The sequence below is a fragment of the Embiotoca jacksoni genome, unplaced genomic scaffold (genome assembly GCF_022577435.1).
Source record: "Embiotoca jacksoni isolate LCO1_2020_lvr unplaced genomic scaffold, fEmbJac1.0.p SCAF_4, whole genome shotgun sequence".
NCBI lineage: Eukaryota > Metazoa > Chordata > Actinopteri > Embiotocidae > Embiotoca > Embiotoca jacksoni.
This window is the reverse complement of record NW_027185392.1, coordinates 14,257,791-14,276,901: the sequence shown is the minus strand read 5'-3', so window position 1 is coordinate 14,276,901 and position 19,111 is coordinate 14,257,791. Positions and strand designations below refer to the sequence as shown.

General features: G+C 41.6%; 1 protein-coding gene across 2 annotated transcripts; it reads right to left on the bottom strand.

Annotated features, from left to right (window-relative positions):
* Positions 1–823: 823 nt before the first annotated feature.
* Positions 824–18,866, bottom strand: smad1 (SMAD family member 1). 2 transcript variants are annotated; one of them, XM_069167821.1, is made up of 7 exons: positions 18,785–18,866; positions 10,050–10,617; positions 6,118–6,381; positions 5,901–6,017; positions 3,662–3,883; positions 3,203–3,459; positions 824–2,467 (listed from the first exon to the last, which is right to left on the bottom strand). In XM_069167821.1, the coding sequence occupies exons 2-7, from the start codon at positions 10,447–10,449 to the stop codon at positions 2,324–2,326; spliced, it is 1,404 nt and encodes a 467-aa protein (XP_069023922.1). In that variant the 5' UTR covers positions 10,450–10,617; positions 18,785–18,866; the 3' UTR covers positions 824–2,323. The 2 variants fall into 2 exon arrangements, with proteins under 2 accessions (XP_069023922.1, XP_069023923.1); XM_069167822.1 differs by lacking the exon at positions 18,785–18,866 and adding an exon at positions 15,279–15,303.
* Positions 18,867–19,111: the final 245 nt, after the last annotated feature.

The following is a 19,111-nucleotide window of genomic DNA, read 5'->3' as shown; positions in this document are numbered from 1 at the left end:
GGGACACTTTGGACTACACTACGGGCCTGTGACACTCAGGACAGACAAAACCTCTGATCCTAGTAGTCCTACATTCAGCACTCCAGCCTACCTGATGTGCTTGTCTGAAGACTTTGTTAGAAACGTGCAACATCTTGGGAGGCATCAGTACTAACCACTGTGCAACCATGCCACCCACATCACATACAGTCAAAGGAAACTGCTGCACGTATCCACAAACACACACAATCCAGTCAGTGACTTCCAGAAGACCTTCCTGGAAGATTGTAATAACTGTTCCAGTAGTCACGACATGACCTCGTAAAACAAAGGAGAACCCCGTGATTTTATGCTTTTTCATGCAATTTACGGGAAAATGCAATTATGCTCAACACTAGTTCAGTTGGCTCTCAGATGCACTTGTAAATGTTGTGCCTCTTTAATTGAAGGTCTACTTCCAAACACACAAAGAGGAGTGTTTTCCATCACTTTACATGGACATTACATGGACTTATATTCATTTCCTGGAGATTTACCTGAAACCTAACCATAACCACTACTAATCTTCAACCAAGTCTACACCTTCAAATTTATGGATTCACATTATGGGGCTTGTTTTTTGTCCAAAAATGTAAACAGATTTATGTCGCAACGTGAGTAATACAAGTACACGTGCACACACACACACACACACACACACACACACACACACAGCAGTTGGTATGTTTGAAAGTCCCTGACAATACACAATGCATATATTCTTAGCATGGGTGGCCTGTAATTACACTGACGGGCACACAAAGATAAACATGCATAGACAGTGATCATGAAAGAGACAGACATGTTGCAAGTAATGAAACAAATTTATTGAATCTTCCAGTAGAGACTTGATATTCATGGAATAAAACTGCTTTTCTGGGAGCTTTACTGAGCAAAACAGAAAGAAGGAGCAAAACAAAAAAAAAACTAAACAGAGGCAACATGTGAAAGTGCAGACAAAACAAAAAAAAATATGTTCAAAAATACAAAAAGAATGTAAAGAGTGTAACAGTTTAATGGCAAAGAAGATTTCTCAAAGCATAAAAGAATTTAATGGCATCTTATTAAAAAAAAAAAAAAAATAGTCATATTGGGACATCAGTAACTGACACCCTTTTTCTCAGTCAACAATTAAAATTTGAATGCTCAACATTTTCCCATAACAGTCAGTTAACAGGTTTTGCTGAGTTGATGTAATAAGAGAATGAGGTACAGTCACTGAAATATTTATGTCCTCAATGCGACTCCATATTTGACACATTGATTCTGCTGCAGAGTCTACAGCAGGGGACAAACTAAACTGTAGTCGTGTTTGCCTCTGCTTCATGTTCAGCTACCAGTCTTAAATGTGTAACACTACACTAACCAAACTATGCTTTGCAAAAACCAGACTGCACAGCACATATTCTAATAGTGATATAGCTAAACACTATTCTTTTTTTTGCTCGTAAAATTCATTTGAAACACAAGTGTAACACAAGATGAGCAACACTTAAACTTTAGTCTTTTATGTGTGAAATGCCCTTTTAGTGCCATGCCCCACACTAAACCCTGAACGCTCAAATGCCCCCTAATTTTGCCCTCATATTATTTTTTACCATCTGTGTGATATGGGATTTCATTTTTGATGTTATAATAACTTTAAACTGTAATAATTTATTAACCTAAAAAAGAACATTTTGACCTTGTTAACGTATTTGAAGATGATTGAAATGTTCCATTCATACTGGTCATCCTCCAAATCCCTGCCAACCTTGTACATTTTCATAAGTACATTTCATGCCAGCCTCACTGCAGTCCAACAGAAAACAGCGGCCAACTACAATTTGGGCGACCTGGAATGTCCCGTAATTGTTGTGACTACACGCGTATATCTGGATTTCTGAGGGAATATTTAGATGCAGACTAGTTATGAGTGAGAATAATAGAGCAATGAAAAAGAGAAAGCTGTGGGAGCAAGATCAGAGAGGATACCTGCGTCACGATAAGTGTGATGGTCTAATTATTACAGTTGGTCACAAAGATCAAGTATCTTCCAGTTGCATCACGCTCACTTTGCTTACTCCTCTCCCAGTCTGTAAATGTGCCCAATTCAGACGTCCTTCAAGTAGAGAACAAACCTACCCATTTAACAACCCGCCCAACCTCGCAGGTCCCAGATCAGCTTGTGCTTCAGTCAAATACTCGATCAGCTGTGGACGACTGACTGAACCACAAACCAGTCTGGGACAAGCTAGCCCCTATTCTTGCTACTGAGACCAAAATGCTGGGGTATGGACAGCCACAGGGCTGAGGACAGTGACGCCTAGGAGACGGAGGATATAGGGTTGTGGGGGGAGCCCATCTGGGTCAGCACCTTATCCAACCACTGCAGTGGTCCATGCAGGTGGATCTCGATCCAGCAGGGGGTGCTGGTCACATCTTGGCGGTGGTACTCTGCTCCCCAGCCCTGAAATGCAGGAAAACACATGATTCTTAATAATACTACAAGACTCTACCCGTTTTAGTTGCACTTGAAGTTCTTCCTAAAATGTGGGATTCATTAAAAATGTTATTTTGACTGTTTAATATTAGTACTGGGCTTGTTGGTTAATATTTGACTTATCAAGACGTCCAGTGTTGATATTATCAGAGAATTTTACAACCAAGTGTTGTTTTAAGGGCAGTTTTATAGAGTCATAATGTGGTTGTGGCTGTTTGGAATTTAGCGTAGCTGTTAGTGATAGGTGATGAGTCCAATAATGGATACGTTTTTAGCAATTTCGCACTTTTTTTTTAAGAAGTAGCTACTGATTAAATGTTGTCAAGCATCCAGTTGGTGTTTAGCATAGAGGAGAAACATGAAAACAAAAAGAGCTCTGAGGCCAGACATTGGCATAATTTATTAAAGGTTTAGTGTGTAGGATTTAGGCGCTCTATTGGCAGAAATGTATTATAATATAATATATTACCATAGGGTGCCTTTCTAATTTTTATTGCCATGAGTTTCTCCTACACTCTTGAAATGGGAGGATGAGGCGAAGGGTGTCCAGTTGGTTGAAATCTGCAACCTCACCATTAGCTGCTACTAAATCCTACACACTGCTCCTTTAAGAATGACTCAACTGTAAAACAAAATAGTCAATTGATCGTAAATGTAGCAAGTTGTTTTATATCTTCATGAAGAAAATCCAAACCAATCTACCTTAACAAAGCTCATGCGGATGGTACACATCTTGGTGAGCTCGTAAACGGCCTCAAAGCCGTGGTTGACGGACTGAGCCAGCAGCTCAGCGAACTCCTGGTTGTTGAAAATCTTGAGGCTGCAGCCGCTTGGAATCTTGCACACAGTTGTGGGATGGAAGCCGTGGTGGTAGTTACAGTTACGACTCTGGACGAAGATACTGCTGTCACTCAAACACTCTGCATACACCTCCCCACCGACGTAATACAGATGGACACCTAGGAGGTAGCAGGAGCGAATCAGGAGTTAAGTCACCTGAATTAGCAAAACATCAGGGTGGTCAACGTAAAAATCAATACACTTAAATGGTTAGTCAATTTGTTGTTATTGTTGTGTTCCCTGCTGACAACATGAATTGATTTAGTCTCATCTGCTGACAATCTGTGCATAACACTCATTGACAGATTTTCCAGGCTGCACCTTTGCCGATGTGCCGCCGGGTGTTCTCGATGGTAGAGTTGCGGTTGACGTTGGAGAGCAGACCGAGGCAGAACCGGTTGCGATTGTTGGAGGGATCTGTGAAGCCATCTACGAGCACGCTGGTGGAGGACGCCTGGAACGCCTCTCCAACGCGATTGTTGAGCTCGTAGTAAACAATAGAGCACCAGTGCTTGGGTTCCTCGTAGGCCACCGGCTGCACATCTGCACAGGAAACACATTAACAGGTCACAGGGGTGATCTGAGTACACTGTACACGCAGACGCACACACACACACACACACACACACACACACACACACACACACACACACACACACACAGCACATTCAAGACACCTCTGTGCAGATAAGCTGCCAGGAGGCCTTGATGCCTGCAGATTGTTTTAAATCTTACTCATCTATGCAGTTATGGTCCCATGTAGCCCATTACAATGATCTGAATAAACATATAGGACCCACTTGCTACATTTGTGTACATTTAGGCCAACCAAAATCAATGCAGACTGTCTGTGGTCTATGTGCTAGACTTTATTGAGCTGGCTAACAGTCAGTCGAAGGGGCCTGGCCATGCTCTCTGTGCCCGCTATCTCTGTGCAAGCCAGTGCCAGTTGGCCTCATCCTCTCTGAGAGAGAGAGAAATAAATCATGTTTATCTAAGCACATACTTCGATCAAACTTCCTCTGTGGCGCGGCACTGGCAAGCAGGTGTGTTTTGTCTGTCCGAGTCCCAGAGCTGGCCTACAATAGAAACCTACTCCCCCTGTACAGGATGCAGCTTGTGGAAAAGGACTCCCCAAACTCCCACTTCCACCTGACAAAGCTTTCAACAGCTCTTCCCACTACTGTTGTCACTACTGCCGTGTCTGGGCAGCAGCTATGAGCTTTGAGTGCACATTGGTACAAAAGTACAAATGTTTTGGTGGTCAGGTGCACAAAGTTATTGCAGCCTCTCGCTAGTTTAATTTTGAAAATAAATTACAATTTGGGCCTTTGTTTATGCCCTTGTTTGTTCCTGTACTAAAAAACTGCTGAGTCAGTAGGTCAATAAACAGACTGTAAACAAGCCAACAGTTTAGACAGATTATGTAGATCAGTGGTCCCCACCGCGAGGGTCTGGATCCCAACATGAAGTCAATAAGATGATGACCACAGTGTGAAATGAGAAAATAACTAATTTCTGTACCAGCAAATTCTTTTCACACTTAAAAAAAAAAATATTGCATAGCTTCCTTCTTTTTGCCTTCAAAATGAATCTGAGGTGAAAACCACAAGATATGCAGAAAGAAGGTGAGAATTGTTCATTTAGGTCAAAGTTGAACCAGAAAGTCGATGTGTAAACTTTGATGGATTTTTATGTCAAAGAGTTTCAGAAATAATTTTACAGTTACTGTTGTTATCTCTTCCAAAAAGGTTTTGCTAACATGATGGTTTGTTTCTCTCTGATTATCCGACTACTTATACTCATGTTTTTCCCTGTCGAACTTCTTTTTACCAATGGTGCCATGTTTCTAGATCTCAGTATCTACTTTGGTGAGTTTTTATTACTGACAGAAGTTATGACAAAACCCATAAGACAGACAGGGTTTTGCTTTGATTCAGATGGTTTTGAATCCACTACATGTCTATTGCATCGTCTATTACGAATTAATGAATGCAGCTCAGATGTGTCTGACTAGCACAATAAAATCCAAACCACCACGTCGAGATAGCAACAATTATTGCACCGCATTTCGGATTTGAAAGTTGGAGGTAATTAGTGAATCTTATCGTTAACGAGTTTCAAGTCATTACCACCAGCAGAGATGACATAAGCCCCGGCTTTTATAGGCCTCATAAAAGTGCTCTGAGGCCTGGCTTCATTTGCTGAGGCTTTGAGTTTCCCCTGGGCTTACACCCACAGACAAAGCCCCACTGTAAACTGGCAGAGACCCTGCCCACACACTGCTTTATCTGACAGGATATGGCATCGTGATCCCATTGAGGCTTTTCTGTCTGTTTTGTATTTTGAAGTTTGACCACAAGAGAAAAAGTAATTTAAAAAACAACCAGGCTCCCTGGAAGTCTTTGCACCTGCAGATCAAGCGAGCAGGTGCACACAGTTTTATGTGGATGACATCACAAGAAACAAAGGAACACAAGGAGGTGTGTGTGTGTGTGTGTGTGTGTGTGTGTGTGTGTGTGTGTGTGTGTGTGTGAGAGATAGTGACTGCCATGGTTACCTGGCCGATTGTTAGTCTCTAGGGGCAAGGGTGGAACCATGAGGTTGGTATCCATCGGCTGGGGGCAATCCTGAGTCATCTGCTCCTCTGGGGGCATGTAGGCAGGAGGGGGAGTCTCTGCATCAGGAAGGAGGCAGCACAAAGTGAAGTGCGTTGTTGTGGTTCAGCATAGAGGAAAATAAAGACAACTCAAAGACAATTCAGTAGTCTGTCTCACCTGGCATCTGGAATGGACTGCCAGGGTCGGAGCTGGATGGTGAATGAGGGAAGGTGGCGCTGCTGCCACTCCCGGGTGAGTTCGGGTAGCTGTTTCCCGGCGAATTGGGGAAAGGCATCGTGTTAGCCTGAGGAAAGGATTCTGGGAAGGTGGCATTCTGGGGCATGTGCGGCTCGTTCTGCTGTAGAGGGTTGCGGAAGCGAGGCAACATTGTATGCTTGGCATTGAACTCGCTGTTCCTCGGTACCAAGACAGGAGGCAGCACTGAGGAGGCAGAAAAATATAGGGAAGTGTTTAGGAAATGTAAAATGTCCAATATAACTGTACTCCACCAAGAAGTGAACAAAATACTCGTGTTACACTCAGAGCTTTTAAACTGCTCATTACATATTTTTGACAGCTAGACCAATAAGCGCTATTCCTATTAAATCTACAGGAAGCTAATTTGTACTCTGTTCTGATCAGAGGCAGGAAGGGTTTATTATTTTCCAATTTCCATATAGTCAGTAGTCCCGCCCCCCCCAAAAACCCAGTCTTTTTGAGTCTTATTTTATCATTAATGACGGGATTATTTTCAGATGGACACCAGAACACTAATCTGGAAGAGTGAATTTAGCAAATGACATAGAGAAAACGTTTTATTGACTGAGCCTTTTATGAGAGAAGTTGAATGGGAGTCTATGGAGCTGGAGGCTTTTTGGAGCCACCCGCTGCTGTTACAGCTTAAGGCACTTTCGCATGGGCCTCATTTTCAGAGCCAGAAGCTACGTCCACTTTTATATACAGTCTATGCTCGAGACGAGCAACATGGCGCCGGCCAAATTCCAAAATCGAGGCTTCATAACGGCCGTTCACAAACCAATGGGTGACGTCACTGCTGTTTGCCGCTTGGTTACTGCCAAGCTCTGGTAAAACATGTATCGCATGGTGAGATTAGATACTACGGTACAAACAGCAGACAAGAGGGAAGTCTACGAATAATCGTCAAATAGTTCCCAGCGAATATCGAGTTGTATTTTTGCTCGACATGCTAATCCCTAATCAGAGGCCAGGGATATAAAGATATGAAACATAAGATGATCTAAATTTGTCAACAATTGAACATTTTGCTTTATGCCAGTTCTGCCTTTACCATCTCAGGCAATGTTGTTAAACAATGTGCAGGTCTGTTTGATGGCAATTTTTATATGATTGTTTACATTAAGGCTGATAAAACACCATGATAAATCAAAAACAGTTATTTCTGTCTTGTACAGGCAATTTATTAATTCACAACATATATCAAGAAATATCCTGTGATTTTAGGCTGTTTCTGTTGACTTTTTATTTGAATAAGTGAACGGTGAACTTGAGTGTTGCTAATTCAGACATGTGGGGCTGCAAATAACTAAATCAAGATGAGTGTATTGAGATTTAGTTACTTGCAGCCTCACAAGACTGAATTTCATCTAATCAAAAGTCAGAAAATAATGAAAAATAATAATGATGTCCTACCAACAGTCCAAAACCTTTATTCAGAGAAGTAGCTCCTCCTGGAATGAATGTTTGTCATCTTAACTTTATCTTTTACATGCACTAATCCAGTCTATTACTCTACCTTTATTTTATAGTCTACATTTGCCACCTGTCAGAGTAAGAAAATTGACCTAGTTTTTTACCTCAAATTCTTTGTTTTTTGTTTACTTCGTCTTCACAGATATTTGTTTGTCATTATAGATTTTACTGTGTTGTGTTCCTTGTGTGTCCTTACTTTACCGTTGTATGATTTATGTAACACCCACACAAATGCTCACTATTACTAATGCAGAGCTTAATAAATCTTTACCCAGTGATTAACTAATTGTTTCAGGGCTCTTGACATCATATGCAATCACATACAGTACAGACACATGTAAACTCAATAACGAAGTCATCTGATTCCACCATAATAAAAAAAAAAAAAAATCCTTTTCTGGCACCCTCCCATGATTCAACAGTCTGAGCGCAGATGTCGTTGCATTTTTCAAATGTCAGCTTCCAGCCAGTTGGTCGTAGCCAGCAGTATTTGGCCCACACTCTCGGGTTTCTGCTCTGAAAAGACATTTTGAGTCTAGCCGTTCTTGTGGAATTCATCACTTAGGGTAAATATCCTGGCTGAGGGCTATTCAGGTGCAGTACAAACCGCAGAGATATGCCCCATTTGTGCCTATAAATGCCTGTGCAGATAAATAAAGCTGGTGCTGAAATTTTAGATGTGGCTCGCGATGCCGCCAGTATTCCTGCAGGTAGCCTGTGTGAGCTACAGCGGGCCGATGCATCAATGTAGCAGTTTATTTCAAAGGCTATATGTAGAGCAGGCGGACAGCTGTGGTGATGTGTAGAATAGTGGAGACATTGACAGGATATGTGTGTGTGTGTGTGTGTGTGTGTGTGTGTGTGTGTGTGTGTGTGTGTGTGTGTGTGTGCGTGCGTGCGTGCGTGCGTGCGTGCGTGCGTGCGTGTGTGTGTGTGTAGATGGGTGGTGCTAAGGTAGGAAAAATAGGGGTGTGTGTGTGTGTGGAGGAGGGGGGGGGGGAGCAGTGTGGACAGACAGGTGCTGTGGGGTTCAATCACCTCTTAGCCCTCTTGTCTTCCACCCGCTGCTAAAACAAAATGTGTGCAAGGCAGGCAACAGCTCTTTCCTCCCATTGTGTGTGGGTGACTGCCTTCCTGTTCTCGCCATCCTCAGAGAAATTGTGCCTGCGAGTGTGTGTGTGTGTGTCCTCGTTTTTGTAACATGCGTGCAAGTGTGAGAGTGTGTGTGCATGTGTGTCGACATGTGTGCAAAAAAAAAATAAGCGCCTACAGTACAGAGCATGCCCAAAACAAAGCTCTCATTCTCCCCCGGATGGAATTTCCTGCTCCGTACACACATGAGCGAGCGAACACACACACACACACACACACACACACACACACACACACACACACACACACACACACACACACACACACACACACACACACACACACACTTGGCCCTTTACACACGTTACACCCTGCACAGCTGTTTTGATCTTGTCAGCTGACCCTTATTTTCTGTTTAGTAAGAGGCCAAATAGTGTTCGATTTGTCTTATTTCAGCAGTCAAAACCCTGAATGACCTACCGGAGGAAATAAGGCCCGGCTGGTTCACTATCCTTTTTCAAATCTATCTCTAAACAGAGAGCTTTACTTAGCTTAAGATTTTGCTTGAGTTTTTTTTTTTTTTTGTCTTTTTTTTTCAAGAAGTGTAAAAGTTTTGAGGAAGTTTTGCTTTCAGACAAAAGCTGACAGACAACAGGAAGATAATAGATGCAGGAGAAAGTAAAACAAGTGAACATCTGCTGAAGTCATTACAGTAAATGAATAGAAAAGAGCTGCAGGATAGGAACAAGACTCCCCATAGCTTTTGTGAGCAGAGAACTGGTCAAAAAGACCCTTAAAAGTATTTTAAACAGCTCTTTTGCCATATTATTTTCCTTTTATTAGAAAAACCATGTAAGCCAAATCAAGCCAGGAAATCATAGTATATGTTTTCTAACCACTAGGCCAGGATGTCCTCAGATTTGTATTATTATGATTTTTGTTTGTATTCTTTTTCAGGCTTTAAATTTACACCGTTTCATTATCTGTGTTATAGTTTATATGGAAGCACCAATCCAACTTTTTCCACCAACTCAACGCAGAGTGTGTCTTTTCTGATAACAGAAGGCTCTTTTTTTTTCCCTCCAAATTTAAAATCTCTGCCTCTCACAGATTGAAACTCATCGGATTTTATACACGCAAACACGAGACTAGTGATTTCATAAATGTAACTGATGTAAACACTGACAAAGAGTCTGTATGTCTGATTGTGGCTCATACGTTAAATAAGGTCAGTATCAGTACACAAATATATACATCACTAGTTACTTCATGAAGATGTCCCTCACCTGGACTGTCCACCCGTTTGTAGTGGTAGGGATTGATGCACACATCCTTCTGTTTGGAGCCAAAGGGGTACTCGCAGCACTCCAGCGCCTTCAGCTCGTGGTGGGACTGCAGGTCAGGCCAGCGCCACACCCGACAATAGATGACATGCGGCAGACCTTTCCTGTGGGACACCTGCAGCCGTCCGTCCAGCGAGCGAGGGATTGTCACACAGTTACTGGGCTGACCCGGGCAGCTGAGAGCCCGCTCCAGCTCCTCCATGGCTCCCTTCTTCTTTTTCAGTTTCTTAACCAGAGCATCCACGGCCTTTTCCGCCCATTTCTCTTCCTCGTCTCCCTGCTTCCAACCCAGCAGCCGTTTGACCGCTGGGCTGGTGAAGGAGAAGAGCGAGGTGACATTCATATTGGACAAGCTGCCCTCCTCCCTTCTCCTGACAGAAGCGTGATCAGCAACGGGAGACTGTCCAGCCTCAGAAGACAGGTGAAATATTATTTGAACGTTTTTGTTTTCTGAAGAGTTTCAGATAATCCTCAACTTTCAAGATGTAAGATCAGGTCCTCTCGACAGTCACTGGAAGAAAAGGAGAATAATCTCGTGTGAGTTAAAATGTACACCGACAGATACGTCACACACTTTCTCCTGATATTACACTGAACACGAGCATACATTTCTTCTTCTTTTACAACACATGCAGCCTCGATGTCTGACACCAGAAAACGGAGGGAACAGCCCTTGGTGAAGCCAAGGATGATGTCACTGTTATAGCCAGTATGGTTATGTCAGTCATGACTTCTGGGAAACTGGCAGAGGAGTCACAGTGGACGCCCCCCTGCGAACATCAGCCCTGACCAGACATTCTCCAGATAGCTTCCTGTCCGTATGGCTTGTCACATTACCACCAATTACTAATGTCATTTACAGCAAAGGGCTTCAAGTACTGTACGCACCCTACACAACCTAGAGGAACAGACTGCTGAGGAATTCAACGTTCAACACCTGTAGAAGATATTTAGTCAAGAATATTATCAGAAATTATGAGTGCAACTAATATTGTATTTGTACACACTAGTGTGAAATTAATCAAAAACAATGGTCATAAAATCCTACTTTTCATCAGTTAACTAATCCAATATCAATATTGTTGTTGATCAATTTTCTGTTAAATAAACACAAAATCCCTTTTTTTCTGACTTTGGAACTGCAACACGACAACATTTAGATACATTTTATGCCAACGTAATCAAGTACACAGATATCTTTAGGTATTGAGTTCTCTGGATTAAAAATAGTCTAATTTTAGCATTATATATTTATATTTTACTGTTTCTCAGCTTAATTTTCTTCAAATGTACCACAATGTTTCATCTACAAAACCTTCCCATTGTTTTACCCCAGTTGTGCCAACTGTAGATTAAAGCTTTCCAATAGGCTCTCCCACACACACACACACACACACACACACACACACACACACACACACACACACACACACACACACACACACACACACACACACACACACACACACACACACACCATGGTAAGTATAAGGTGTATATGTGAGATTTGAAAAAACCTTCTTTCAGATTTGAGAGGAAGGAAACTTTCAATTAGCAACCTGCTGAGGCAAATGTTCTATAAAGCTTCAACACCACAAACCAGCAAACACTGGTGTCGGGCAGGAATCTGGCAATGTGCAGGACAATAAAAAGGAAGTGCATGTGGACCCCTGGATAAATGTGCCCATTCACTGGGGTCCCAGAGGAGCAATTCAGTAGCCAGAAGGTACGAGCGTTCTAGCTTTTAAAAGGCAAACAAGAGCCCATTGAGCACTCTCTCTTCCACCTTCTTTTCAAGTTTTGCCTGAATGCAATTAGGGAGATAAAACATAGTTATGGTTGAGGTTTAGCTGCGGGTAAATGTTCAGATGCAATCCCAGAATCAAATAAACAGCGCGTCAGAAATCCAGCATCATTTATCCGTACTGACTCATCAGTGAGGAGGATACATCGCTCCCTGACAGTAAAGCCTGTCAGTATATTGGATTTCCTACGAGCAGGAACAAATACATCATTAAGACTGCTCTGTAGTTATTCCTGGCCCTTCAGATTATGGGATGAATTGCGATTTCTATCTTTGTCAGCTAGTGCATGTGCACACTACATCATCATGCTGGCCAACGGGCAGCGAAGTCTGATGCGAACAGGTGCTGTTTACAACGTATCTGTGTGTTTGTGTTGTGGAGGCCATGGATGCTTACTATCGCCAACTGCACTGACTGGAAAGCTGCAACTTGCAACTAAAATTAGGTTATCCATTTGAATAACATTGGCTCATCTAAAAAGTGACACTGAACTACAAACATGCGAGGGTGGGGACAGAAGGGGGGGTGGGGGGAACTGGTACGTCTCAGTACATCTCAGTACCGATGTCCTATATGACCCAAGATCTTGCAACACTCCCTGTGAGCACATTAGGAGATCAACTCGCCACCTTCAAAGGAACAGAAAACACGTTGTCGAATTGTCTTCATGTGTCATCGAAACCAAAGCAGTGACATCGCTTACTTTTGCTGAGTACTGCAGGTTTTTCCACAGGTGCAGAGGGGGAGAGAAGAAGGTGTTCTGACTGATTCTTCATGTTCACATATCAAAAACACTCTTTCCACCGTAGTAAAAAACTGTTAAGGATGATTGGATTGGCATTCAAAATATGACAAAGGAATAATTGTTTGGATTAATGGTGTAACGTAATATAAAGGTAAAAAAAAATAATGCTGCTTTTGCTTTTAACACAAGTAGCCATCTAAAAACATTTTTATGTACATCAGGAAATGTCTAACGAAACAACAAGTATTCAAGATCTTAAATAGGGCCAGACTTATGGCAGATACTTTTGGTACTTTTTGGATCCTCAAAGATATGACCCATTTCTTTTCTGTCCCAAAAATGTCCAACAAATCAACAATGCTGGCTGGTTGCTATAACACGGATTCAACAGTTCACTTGATCTTAATGAGTACGCCCCGGAAACTCTAAAAGCCAATGTTTCTCTACTCTGTGACCTTGTCGGTGTCAAAACTGACTCAACGCATCTTCAAACAAAGCAGAGCGTGTACTTCAGAGCTGCGAGTGGAGCACAAGAATGAAGCACACGGTTCAAAGGGGAATAAACAGCAACATCATATTTGTACGAGTCGTCATCCAGACATAGAAGAAGTCATTCTGATCCAGCTGCTTTGATGGCCTCTCTGTAACAGCCAGCACTATCAGCACAAGCGCAGGACTCGCAGCACAAAGACAAACTTGAATCCACTTCAGACGGAAGATTCCAGCAAGCTCTGGATAACTAACATCTGGAGCAGACGCAACAATCCTCCACTGTCACTCAGCTGCAGCTGCAGGCCGTGTCTCGTGGATATTTCCAAACCTGACAGTCAATAATATGTGACTGCTTGCACGATCACATGCGTATTTAAAGGGCCTGATACAGCACTGTGTTATTTCTTTGGACAATGGTAGTTTAGAGTTGTCAGTGAGGCAGTCAAAATATAAAGGCGCCAGAGAGCCTCGCTCTTCCTATATCTATGTACAGACGAGGAAGTCTGCATGACATAACGGTGTTTTTGTGCACCAACTCTCTGGAAAATTCTCCTTTTTGGTGCTTTTTGGTGCACATGTTGTCACCTTGAAAGATTTTAATTTCAGCCATTCTCACTTGGAGAAAAGTTTAAGCCTCAATTGTTCACTAAATCACCAAGTACCCTGACAGTGGAGGGAACCTCTTTACATTTGACTTCTTCATTCAGAGTGATTATGTTCATATTAGCTGATTTCTGTTTGGGGGAATGACTATTTTTGTTGTTGTTGTGATCTAACCAATCCGTATTGATTGACAAGTCTCTGTTACTTTCAGTCAACGGACACTCTTAATGCCAAGTTCACCCAAAAGTAGTTGATCTTATCAGAATCACGGCTGTCACAATTATAAAATTCTAGTTGATGAATAATTGTCATAAAAATAAGTTATAATAATAATTGTCTTATTCTGTTCACTTTATGTTGCTATTAATATAAGCCTAATTATAGCTGACTAATACACTTACTTAGGAAGAAGAAGACCCATTTAGTGGCTGTGGTGTTTGGCTGTGCCACTAAATCCATCATGTTTATGTAAATAGATACTCATCAAAATGTCGTCAGCTGAATATTAGAAGTTAAACACCTTGAGATAAACAGGTGGTGACGCTAATTTTTCACCAACTTTGAAAAACGCCCATTACAACTTCCCAGAGCCGAAGATATCCAAATCGATTGTTTTGCCCCAAAACCAGTCGAATACACAAATGTAGTAACATAATATTGTAACACTGAACAAACGGCAACTCCCCACATGCAGTGTGTGAAGCTGAAAACACAGAATGTTTGGCTTATTAAATTAAATGACTAATTGATATTCTGCTGCAGTTAACACTTATTTTTATTTCCCATTAAACTGCTGATTTATTCTTTGGTTGATTGATTAAAATGTATCAATAAAAGGTCAGAGAAAAAAAGCAAAAATTCCCCATCATGATTTAAGTCCAAGAAGCGTCTTGAATTGTCTTGTTTTGCCTGACCTACAGTCAACACCCCAAAATATTCAGTTTGATGTCAGACAAAGAAAGCAACCAAAGCCTAACAATGGAGGAGCTGGAATCAATAAATTACTAACAGATTTAAGTGATTATCCAAATAATTTCTGATTATGTTCACTTTCTGATGACCAAAAATCAATTAATTCTTTCAGCATAAAACTAATTATTCCAAATTGTTGGATCCTTTTGGAGATTGACTCGTTTTAGCATTAATTTTCAATCCTGATTAAGTGATTAAATTAGCTCAGTCAACATGTATTCCATACATCAAATATCTAATAATAATTTACATCAAATATCTATCTGTAGCACCCCGTATGTCTGACACAGGCACTGAGTCGCCGCACAGATGCCTGCAGTGGCCTTGGCTGCTGCTCTCCTCCCTATAAAAACTGAAACGCACACCATCATTTACACAACAGCTCCATAAAAGCCACTCTGACATTCCCAACAGCCGAGTCCGGGCGGTGCTCTCTTACTATTGCGTTAGTGGTAGCTTGTTATGGACATCAGTTAGCCCACCGGACAGAGACTAAGGCTAATGGGAGCACAGAGTGGGATCATGCGACACTGACAGGCGGAGGCTTTGACCCACCTGGTGCGAGCTGTTAGCCACTACACTAGCCCCATGGATCATCTTGCACCGCTCCAGTGTCTGTTAATCAATTTAGGCCTGGGCTGTGTAGGATGAGGAGGCAGTAATGATGCTCTCTGGACCCTCCCCGGGGACGCAGCATTATAAAGAAGCTACATTATTTATCAGCAGGGTCCTGGATGGGGCCTCCATTAACCCTCGCTCAATGGAGTCACTGGCTATAAACAGAGGAGTGCAGGAAGAGAGAGGGTGATAGATAAAGAGCAAGAGAGACGAAGAGAGGGGGAATGATGCAGAGGGAGAAAGAGAGGAAGAAAGTGAGAGTGATGTGAAGCCAGAGATCTGAGACAGACCGAGAACGCTCATATATCTGGTCTCCTCACCGAGCACTTCAAGATGAAGTGCCTTCAAGGGTCAGTACTGAGTAAATAGTGACACGACAAGGATGCAATTTATGCATTCTTAACATCTTAAAAGAAAATGACACAAAGATAGATATTAGCTATCACAACAAGTGGTCAGATGGGCTGAGTAATGTTAGATATTTGTATACGAGTACTGATATATTAATTTAATTTAATTAAATACAGTTTTATGTTTTACAAAACATTTTTTATTTCTCAAGCAAAAATGCCAAACAATAACTGGTGCCAGTTTATCAAACGAGAGTATTTCCTGTCTGTTTTATATGTTGTGAATTGAGTATTGGACTGTTGGTCAGACAAAATATGTGATAAAGAGATGTCACCTTGTGCTCTGGCAAATTACAAAAAAACATGTTCCATCACATTTTGTCATTTCATAGTCTAAATGATTTATGATATGAATTATTAACAGTGAAAATAATCTGCTGCAGAACAAGTAAACATGTTTTTCCCTCAAAAAGCTTCTTGGAAAATTTTATTTGAACTCAATTTAAACCAGGAACTGACTGATCATTTGATACAAGATGGAAAATCTGACCTGACATATGATGCCAACTTTTGGTATTTTACTTTTTCCTGACACTCAGTGCTACAGGTGGAGCTCCAGGAATAATTTAATCCTTTTAATTTTGTTTTTAAAAGAATTCTGAGCAAGAAAAAACTGAACAGTTTAACAGCTGAAAAATAAACCTGTCAGTTTTCTCTGGTTGACAAACATGTAACAGGGACGCATCTTAAGGATTTCTTTACTGTATTTTCTTTCAAACTGTTGGCCAACTTGTAATATAGTATTAAGCTTTATCCTAATAATGGCCAATACATCAGCTGGTCCTTTTTGTTAATATTTCAGTTGGTTCCAAAAAGTATTCAGGTTCAAAAGCTGGTGGCCAGCAAATGCAGATTTGTTTGCCACAGCCACTCCAGTCAATGCAGCAGACGGAGAGCAAAGCTTGAAATAACCACAGTCAGACATGAGGTGCTGCCCTGACTGACGAGACATGGCATTGACCCGGGAGGCTCCTTTAACTCACCGGGGTCACTTTTCCTCACCGACACCAACACATACTCAAGTCAGACTACTGCATTCATCAGAGGAACACACGGGAGTGAAACCAAGCTGTCACATCAGTTCCAGTATGACACAGAAAACACTGGGGGAAAAAAAACACCAAATGTTGTCCAGACGTTGAAGGGTTTCTTTATGTCCCAGACACACCAGTCCACACACGACCACTGCAGACATAACCAGCAAACACATGGGTTTTCAAGCAGCTATCTCAAACATGCTTGGCACTCAGTGTTGGGTTTGTGTTGTGTTAGGGTGGACACCTCACCCCGACACATGGTAGGCTATGTTATCCTGACCGCACAGAGACACACAGGAGAGGGGCTACGACTCTTCTTGATTTTCTTTATCATTTAATCAAATGATTATTTTCTTCAACTAATCATTTACCTGTTACAACAATGACATGTGGGAAAAAAAGTAGTGATAAAAACGGCATTTAAAATTTCTTCTAATGTCTACAATCTCCTCGTTTCATTTTATTAACAGTCTAAAACAGTCAACTAAAGGGTGCTTGGCATTTTTGTCTGACTGAATGACTTAAATGAGTAATCGATTATCAAAACCGTTGCTGATCCATTTTCTGCTCATCACCAAATCAACTCTGCAGCTCTTCACAGGAGGATTGTAGACATTACAGACAGACAGACAGAGACAGACAGTCAGTCAGACAGTCAGTCAGACAGACAGAGACAGACAGTCAGTCAGTCAGACAGACAGAGACAGACAGACAGACAGACAGACAGACAGACAGACAGACAGAGACAGTCAGTCAGACAAACAGACAGTGAAATGTTTGTTTTAGGTATGAATAGGCTAAAAAGTAGTTTAAAGCTAAAAACGTATTACATTAAAGACAGGAATTACGCTCTTAAAGCATCAGGCCGTCATATCTGCAAAACAAACCAACACTGGTTTCACTTTTAAACAGAACTTAAAGACACACACCCAGAGTGCAGAACAATAAAACAATTGGAAGTCTATCACGGACAAGGACAAATTCCTGTCCTTTGGGTAATCTGATATGTCATCTTCAATAACGTCAGGAGATCTAGCCTTAGTAGCTGTAGGTCTTTCTCTCCCTCACTCTCTCTTTCTTTCTCAGTCTCCCTCTCATACACTCCTACACAGACACGAAATCATAAACATGATCGACATAACTTAAACACATGGGCCACATGTCCTCTGAAACACACAACAGCTTCAGCAGGTCTGCATCAACCATAAGACAATACAACCAGAAAAACTTCAATCAGTTCATCTTAAGAAACGTAATCATCAACAGTTGCAAAAACTGTTTAATAATTTCAGTCATTTATGAAGTAAAAAAATGCTCAACGTTCACAGGTTCCTGCTTCTCAAAATGAAAGGATCTGTTGGCTTTTCTCTCTTTCAAATCAACATAAATGGAATATTTTGGATATTCGTCAGATAGCCATACAGCAACAAGCCATTTGAAGTCATCACTTTGGGCCTTGGTGGTCATTTTTCACATTTTTTTTTAGACTTAAAACTTTTAAGATTAAATCTGATAAAGTGAATACGACACAAGAAGACCACCCATTTATCCACATCATGCAGCTTAATGGGCAAAAATGCCCCTTTCTGTTTGCCTTCATTCGCGGCTGAAAAGTCCTTACATAGTTTTTACTTACACCAGCATGTGTGGCTAAATGCTTTAAAGTGATTTGTGGACAACTAATTACATTTTAGTCCCCAAAAATCAGCACTTCTACCTCATTTCCAATGGAGGTTTTACTACAATACACAGCTTAAATTATAATAAGATAAATGAAGAAGCACAAAAATGTGTTCCTATTTACAGTCTGATACTGTGAGTAAAAGGAAGAAAAGAAAAAAAAAGTTTGAAGCTGCCAAGGAACACACTGCTGTGCCGATTAACCGGTGGGATCTACTTCTCCACAAACAAAGCCATGCACAGTGCAGCGAATGAAAACACAAACAAAGAAACTTTTCATTTGGCATGTTAAAGAGACAACAAAAGTTTACAGTACCTTTTCTTCCTCTGCAGCTCTCTGCCTCTCCGTCTGTGGCTCCGCCTGTGTGCGCTCTCTGCCTGACTTGGGTCTGCTCGGCCTGGCGTCAGTGAGTCGCGGAGCCGCCTCACCCTCCGCTGAGCGCCAGTATCACGCCGCGGGATGCAGCCCCTGACAACAACAAGACCTACTTTTTACACATCTTAACATCTTCATTCACTGTGCGGAAATGGATTATGTAACTGCGAAACAATGCGGGTTTCTCGCTAATTTCGGAGAGGTTTTCACCAGTGGAGGGTTTCCTCTTCGGATGATGTGGTTTTGTTGTTTTTTTTTAGCTGCAAA